Source organism: Molothrus ater, chromosome Z (assembly GCF_012460135.2).
Source record: "Molothrus ater isolate BHLD 08-10-18 breed brown headed cowbird chromosome Z, BPBGC_Mater_1.1, whole genome shotgun sequence".
Lineage (NCBI taxonomy): Eukaryota > Metazoa > Chordata > Aves > Passeriformes > Icteridae > Molothrus > Molothrus ater.
Genome location: NC_050511.2, coordinates 27,488,935 through 27,496,628, shown reverse-complemented (window position 1 = coordinate 27,496,628; position 7,694 = coordinate 27,488,935). Strand labels below are relative to the sequence as shown.

The window sequence follows — 7,694 nt, the reverse complement described above, 5'->3', positions numbered from 1 at the left end:
TTTGACCAGAAGTGATTGATGTGACTGCTGAAGTGATATAAAATAATGATGCCAAGAAGCAGGAGGACACTGATAGTTCAAAGCAGGTCCAAGCCCACTGTAAAGACCAGATTAATGCTGTAAATGCAGTGTCCTGGGAGGAGCCAGGAAGGTGCACTCTGGTTTCCAGGCCACGAGGAGGTGCTCCAGTTCACTCCTCACCCAAAGTGTAAATCATGGATGATGATACTAAACCCTGCCCTGAGCCTGATGCGGGAGAGGGAGCAGTGCTTCTTGGGCTCATCTCAAGTTCCCCCAAGATGTGTGGCGCTGCTGCAGCCTTGCCAAAGCTCAGTTCAGGGGCGCCAGCAGCATGGGTGGGGGGGCTACACCTTTTGCACCCCCACAGCCCAAGGGTTGGGGCACCCCCAGCCCCTCCACCTGTCTCAGGGACACCCCCCACATACCCACATGACCCAGTCTGAGGCCTCACCCCAAACTCTACTGCTCCTGGTCCCCAGCAAAACTTCGCCCTTCCCTGTGGCTCCTGTCCAGCTTTAGGGTAGCAGCTCTGAAGTGAGAGGTTAGTTTTGAAATCAGTCTTGCTTAGAATATCTCAAACACAGCAGGTTAAAATATTTTTATTAACTTGAAAAGAAATCCCTTTGGGCAGCTATCCTGGTCCTTTATTTCATGCAGGGCTCCGAGCATCCAGTCACATCTAGCTGCCTGGCTACTAGTTCCATCCAGGGGGACTGGATTTGCAGTGCCCAGGATCAGTGTTTGACATCTGAAGCTGGCTGGTCCTCTTCTAAGGTGGTGGGACCTGGGGACAAAGGACAGAGGTAAGCGCCTTGAAGCCCAGGGGCATGGCCAGAGACCTCAGGGACAGGGTACTGGCCCCTGCCCTCCAACATATGGGCTGTTTTCCCACACTGGCCAGCGCCATCTCCACACTGCACTCCGTCTTGAACACACCCAAGGACCAGTTGTCCCATCCACCAGTCACCCCCCTCCATCCTGCTTCCACCTCTCCTCAGCCTGCCTCAGACCCCAGACCCTCCCGGCACCTGCCCAGGTGTGCAGACAGAGCCCTGCACACCTATCACCAGCAAACAGCTGGTGCTCTCTCCCCCCAGCACTGGTGCCCTGACAGGCCATACCCAGTTTATCCTGTGCCCTCTTTTCCACCTCATCCATGCAGTCATCTGTGCTCAGCAGCTCAGTCACGCTAGGCTGGGAAGGAGAGAATGGCTGGCTGCAATGTAGGGCTCAATTCAGCATCCCCAAGCAACACTCCCCACCCATCTTTCCTTGAGGAAACTGAGGTAGGGTGGCTTTCAGATGCTCGGCATCTTTCTCCCAGCCTTGTTCCTCCCTGATGTTCTTCCCTTCACCATCCCCACCTTTTTGGAGAGGTGTAGGACATCCTTGAGCGGTGCATTGGATGTGTCCTGACCCTTGCAGCTTTGTGACTTGAGGAACTTGCTATTGACCAGCTTCCTGAGGGATGGAGCATGGAGATGCTTATTGTCCAGCACTGAGCTTCATCCCACTGTGCCAGAGAGGGGGGCAGAGGGTGCTCCCTACTGACGTGTGTCCCTGCTGACTCCCAAACAACTGCTGTAGGAAACCCATGCCTGTCCCACTGTGCTGAGTCCCCACCAAGCCTGAGGTCAGGCTGAGACAAGATACAACTGATAATATCTGGCTTCAGTGCCACTGAGACCAGGGCTTGAGCAGTGCAGTAGGGGCTTTAAAAGCCCAGACACCTGGGGCAAGTACAGCTGACCCTCTGCTCCCCTACCCTACCCTGCCCTGCCCAGGCCCCCTGGCCCCCATTCCCCTCATTCAGGGCAGAGATCTCCCTTGCCAAGGCAGGACTGTCCTGCATACCAGAGGCCAGTGATGGGTCCCTATGTCCCCTACCTGTGACTGTGCTGTTGTGCTTGCTCCTCTGTGGCGCTGGTAGAGGGGTGTGCAGCATGGCTGCAGGGCAGCGATGGAATCAGCGGCAGTGTGTCAATGTGCCTGGGGAGGGCAGGAGCCATGGGTGGGTGACAATGGTGGGTGACAAGGGACAAATAAGCCACCCCAGCTTGGGGCAGAGCACCAAAACCCATAGACTTGTACCCCACATCACCACTCTGCCTGCTGCCCTCAGGGAGGTGTTCCTGGAGGGAACAATCCACATCTGAAAGACATGGCTTCAGAGGGGGCTCAGCAGAGTCAGGCCCCCCAGACCCCTCAGCAGAGTCAAACCCCTGTGCCTGAGGCAGCAGGGCACAACTACACCCATCCCTGTCTCACCCACGCAGCCCCCCAATGTACCAGTGTTGGGTGCTACTCACGGGCCAGGCACCTGCATGTTAAGCTGCCGGTCACAGGACAGGCACTTGAAAGGGACCAGCAGCTGCCTAAGGGAGAAAGGGCTGGGTGAGCTCCTGACAGGGCTGCAATGCACACAGCCAGCAGCTCACAGGCAGCAACAGGTGCCAGGCACATTGCTGCAGGGAGCCTCAATGTTTGCACAGGGAGCTGTGGCATGTTGGGCCTGGTTTTCTTCCCATCCAAGGGAACAATAGATAAGCTTGCCTTGGCAGCACTGGAACTGCTGAACTGTGTCTGTGGCCCATAGCTGCCCAGAGCAGGCAGGGATATGATAGGAAGGGGGCAGGCACCCACACTGCCATCCAAACCAGCTCTTCCCCTGGTGTCATCGCCTTGTCAGTGCTCACAACTCCCCTCCATCTTGCCAAGGTGGGCAGGTCATGACTGAGGCCTGTGGCACCATGTGTTGCACCCCTGCCCAGGCAAACAACCCTCTGTTCTCCATCCTTGAACCTCTGCACCCACACCCCAGTTCTGGTTTGCACAAGTCTGTTTTGCAGATGCCCATTCTTGTGCCTCCTTTGATGTGGGGAACCTGATACTTATAGGTGAAGAAGGTGCAGCTGCTTTGTCAGCATCCCTGCGGTTTGTTGGCTACATTGTTCTGATGCCAGGGTACCATACAGGAAGGAATGAGGCCAGTGCTGTTGCCAAAGCCAGTACCATCCCCCTGCACTCACTTCTTAATTCCAGCAGCGTCATCAATCTCTACTGTCAACTCATCCTTGAGATCCTTAATGATCTTTGCCCAGTTATCCTCTAGCTGCTTCTGGAAAGGCCCAAGCTCCAGGCGATCCAGCTATGGACAGATGCATACCCTTAACCAGCTGCTCCAGGATGGAACATGGTAATCCACAGGGAAAACCAGCAGAGAAGGCTTTTTTTTTTTTTTCCACAGGGAAACCTCAGAGGGAGGCTGCCTCAGGCTGCAAAGCCCCCAGGGAGCCAGTTTTGTACCGTGAGAATAAGGCACCCCTCACCTTGGAGTCCAGGGCATCACTGAACCGCTGCTGGGCCTCCTGCCAGCGCTGCTCCTGACCTAGCACCCGTCTCAGCAACTCCCGCATCCTCTCCTCCAGATGCTCCATGGTTTCATCAAAATGGGCGCAACTGACTTTGCTGCCCAGGGCAGCTTTGTCCACTTTCTAGCAGGGAGGAAAGGCAGGAGAGCGGTGGGGACAGGGCAGAGGTACAAGAGGCAGGGCCAGCCTCTGTGTGTTGGGGATAGAGGCAGAAACATTCCTGTGAGGCCATCGTGCCCTTTTCAGGACTGTGTGGCCTGCTTACCCTATCACCCCCACGGGGTCAAAGGGACTTAAAGAGATGGACAGAGTGACCTGGCAAGGGATCTGCAGGCAATCTAGAAGTACTCACACCCTCCCCCTTCCCCATCCAGCCAGTTTGCCATTGCATGCCCAAAGGGCAAATTGCATTTATCACCCTGCCCAAGATCCCCTGGGCTGAAGATGGACCTCTCAAGACCATACCAGCAGCAACAGGTCCTCCTTGTCTGCTTTCTTCTCGAGACCCTCCAGGGACCGGAACAGAGCCTTCCAATGCAAAAAGCATCTCATGACACCACAGCAGGGTCAGAGCTGTGTTCTGGCCAGCCAGGGCTCCCTGCTCTTTGGGAAAGGCCATTTGAACCAACAAAGGGCTTGCGAGCAGGTGGGCAGGGGATCAGACCTCTGTGTGATCAGACCAGCCTCGGTGTGCCTGGGGGATACTTTGACCCTCTGGGGGTCCAGCCACCAACCTCAATATCTCTCTGATGCTGGCGATGGTCATCCCGGAGGCTCCCCGTGACGTAGCCAAGCTGCTCGCAGTCCCCTTCCACCCGCACAACAGTGGCCTGGATGCTCTTTAGCAGCTCCTCCTCCTGCTCCAGGGAGAAGGATGACAAGATAGTGTCATGCAAGGGTTGCCCTCAAGGACAGATCTGGGTTACTTGGCTATGAGCACTCAGTACCAGCTGGACATTTGTATCAAGGCTTTAATTTCCTGCCATACTGCTGACCTGTCCAAACCAAGCTGGGGGGTAGCAAGGGGCTGCTCTACATTACAGTGAGCACAGACAGAGGGTCCTGATACAGCCCTCCATATTTCCAGCTGCCCACCTGGGTCTTCTCTGGCAGTGACCTCTGCACCTGCTGTGGCACCAGTGAGTCCACCTGCTGCTGGAGCCTTTCACAGCGGTGTAGGAGCTTCCTCACAAGCTTGTCCGTGTGTGACTCTCCCTGCTGCTGCTTCCCAGTCCCCATCATTGCCCTCAACTCATTCAGCTGCAGAAAGGGGAGAAGGAATAGATTTTGAGATAGAATGGATGCAGCCAGCAGAACCTGGTGCCCAGATGGCCCTGACCAGGCAGGGAGTGTGGCCAGGAACCCCACAAGGAGCAGCCTGCCATTCAATACAACAGTTGGAGTGCTGCCTCCAAACCTCACCTGATCCTGAAGCTGGTCATCTGTAACCACCTGCTGCAGTATGGCCTTGGTAATATTCTGCTCCTGTCTCAGCTCCTTCTGCTCCTGCTTAATCTCCTGCAGTGCAGGCCTAGCCAACAAGATGAGGGCACAAGGCAGGCTGAACCTCCACAAGGCCACTTGGGAGGTGAGCTTTGCTCCCCAAATCTGATACTCCTGGATTGCCACACTCCATACCTCCCCGCTCCCCTGCAGCCCCGTAGGATACAAAATCCTCTCCCCATCCTCTTACTCCAGCTGTAGGGGGATCTCCTTGGTGCCATCCACGTTGCACTCGGCTACAGTCACAGCCAGCTTTCCAAGGGCATCCTGCAGCTGTCTGATCTGGGAAGGGTGGTAGTGGCAGAGTCAGAGCATGGACTCCATGGTCTCCTTTGCCTGCCTCTTCTCTGCCAACTCCCCCTGGCATTCTTGCTGCCCCCTTAGGGACTGATATGGGCTTACCTTCTCCTTCTCACCCTGCAGGTCTCTGGCCAGACTCTGCAGGGAGGACATCTGACCCTGGAGCTCAGATAGGTCTCTGAGGATGCTCTCCATAGTTGGAAGGCCTGCTTGGAAAGCAGGCTTTGTCACAGTGGTGCCACTTTGGGCACTGGGGGTCTCTGTCTGCATCCCAGGAGTGGTGCTCTGCTTACCAGGGCTCTGCCCCAGCTTGTCCATGTCTGAAGTGTAGGGCTTGGCAGAGGCAGGCTGGCCCTGGAGCACCAGTGGCTGGCCAGCAGCATCCTGGAGGTTCCCCTGGAGTGGAGTGAGAAGAGGGACTGCAATCAGAACCCTGAAGCATCCACAACTGAGCTTGTGCCCAAGCCAGAGAGACCCTGGGTGGGCTGTGGCTGCCAAGTACTGGTAGATCTTTACTTTCTTTCTTTCCACATTTTCCCTTTTTTCAGGGCTGTTTAGTTCAAAATGCCTCAGCAACCCTTTGGCTGAGGCAGGCAGTGACCTCTACTGCCAGGTTGATCTGCAGGTAGAGGTGGGGGCCTCCTAGTGGGCAAGGCTGAGTTTCCATGCTTCCCTCACAGGATACCCTTCCTACTCTTCCCTCCCAGTGACCTTCACAGTGGGTGACACCCATGGATGCAGGGCAGGGGTGGCAGGGCAAGATCTTGAGAGGAAGGGAGGCAGGGAGGGCCCAATTCCCTCCCAAAGGCAGCAGCTCACCTGGCCAAGTGCTTCCTGGATCATCCGGATGCCTTCTCCCATGCGGGACTGTGTGGCCTTCATCTCATTGATCTCCTTACAGAGATCCTTGCAGAGATCTGTGGTCTAGGAGAGGTGGGTAAGGGGGATGAACCTCATGGCAGGGTCCCTGGGGACCTGCAGGACCTTTACCTGCACCTGGGGGCACAGCCAGATAGCTGGGCACTGTGGGTTGCACCCTCCATTCATCTGGCATGGCCAGATGCAGCTGAACCTCCAGTGCACAGAGACGTCACTGGCTGCTGTCTCCCACCTGCAACATGCTGATGGTGGCAGCTCACCTGGCCAAGTGCCTCCTTGATCCTCTGGATTTCCTTTCCCATGTTGATCTGCATGGCTTTAATCCCAGCCATCTCCTTGTGGGACTCCTGGGGGAGAGCAGTGGCTTAGGAGAGACACGTGGTGGGGATGAGCCCCAGGCAAGCAGCTCCCCAGAGACTCCCACTCCTGCCCTGGGGAGCCTATGGCACATCCTGGCTCAGCGGGAAAAGACCCAACATGGGAAGGACCCAAGGCACCCCCAGAGCAGTGTTTCAGACCCAGATTTTCTCTCCAAATCTCCCTCCCTTTCCCACAATGAAAGTCAACATGCTGCTCAGAGCTTGGGCTTCAACCAAACCCTCATATAAGGGCACAGACCCCATGGGAGGGGGCATCTTGGAGGGTGGGAAAAGCCTCTACCTTGGAGATGCCACTCTCTTTGGCATCAGTCTTCTCCATCTGTCCCATGTCGGCAGCCCCCGAGGTGACAGGAGAGCCGCTTCTGGTCCCCTCCAGCTCATCCTCCCTCGGCGGCTGGGAAGGCTGCCCTGTGTCCCATGCCCAAGCCTCGGCGGGATGGCTCTGCCCCGGGGCGGGCGCGGATTCCTGGGCCCCCTCCTGGGGGATCACGTCCTGCAGACCCAGCAGGCTCAGGTGTTCCAATATGACCCTCAGCAGTCTGCGGAGCGCCTCCAAGTTGACATTGACTTCGGGCGTCCCGATGGCTTCATCCAGCAGCTGAAACAGGCTGCCTGAGGCCATGGCTGCTGCCCTGCCCGAAAACACAGCACCTGTCCTTCCTCCGTGCTCGGAAGGAAGCTGCAGCTAGGAATGTGGGCAGCCAGCACCCTCCTTCCTCCTCTTTCTCTGCCTTCCAGAGCCCCAGTCGCGGGTCCCTGTGTTTGTGGTGTCGCTTGTTGCCAGGTAACGCCTGGCCCTGGCAGCCGGCTGTCGCGGAGCCATGGAAGAAGATCCCTTACGGATCGGAAGGGACTTCTTACAGATCATGGAGTCCCATGTTTGCAGCTGTGGTGGGCCAGAGACTCCTGGCTGAAGGGGTCCTCCCTGATGGCCCCTTGTTCTTCAGCCACCCCACCTTGGATTGGGGGAACATGTGGTTAGGAACCCCAAAATTCCCTTGCTCCCCTTGATGTCCATCTACATTCCACCTTGGGCTGGGAGGGACAGCAGTGGGGGTTTCCCGACCCCCTCCGTCCCCTCAAGTGTCGCCCCCCCTTGGGCTGCCCCGGTACAGCGCAGTTGAGGGCAGTGATTCAGCAGCCGCCGTGCCTCGAGCCACGGGGCCGAGCACGGGTCATGCTGGAACTCGAGTGCTTCAGAGGAAGTCCTGGACACACACACAGGGACACATGGCCTGAG

At 57.0% G+C, this 7,694-nt stretch overlaps 1 protein-coding gene across 3 annotated transcripts; it reads right to left on the bottom strand.

The window, feature by feature from the left end:
• Positions 1–595: 595 nt before the first annotated feature.
• LOC118698982 (glutamine-rich protein 2-like) lies at positions 596–7,151 on the bottom strand. 3 transcript variants are annotated; one of them, XM_036402553.1, is made up of 17 exons: positions 6,735–7,151; positions 6,335–6,421; positions 6,015–6,119; positions 5,489–5,591; positions 5,298–5,401; positions 5,086–5,177; positions 4,815–4,923; positions 4,488–4,652; positions 4,127–4,249; positions 3,858–3,920; positions 3,351–3,515; positions 3,051–3,169; positions 2,331–2,396; positions 1,909–2,010; positions 1,386–1,482; positions 1,143–1,215; positions 596–805 (listed from the first exon to the last, which is right to left on the bottom strand). In XM_036402553.1, exons 1-17 carry the CDS (start codon positions 7,074–7,076, stop codon positions 756–758), a joined length of 1,965 nt encoding a protein of 654 aa, XP_036258446.1. In that variant the 5' UTR covers positions 7,077–7,151; the 3' UTR covers positions 596–755. The 3 variants fall into 3 exon arrangements, 2 of the variants coding, with proteins under 2 accessions (XP_036258446.1, XP_036258445.1); XM_036402552.1 differs by having other exon boundaries at positions 5,298–5,591; XR_004982009.1 differs by lacking the exon at positions 1,386–1,482 and having other exon boundaries at positions 780–805; positions 5,298–5,591.
• Between the last annotated feature and the right edge of the window lie 543 nt (positions 7,152–7,694).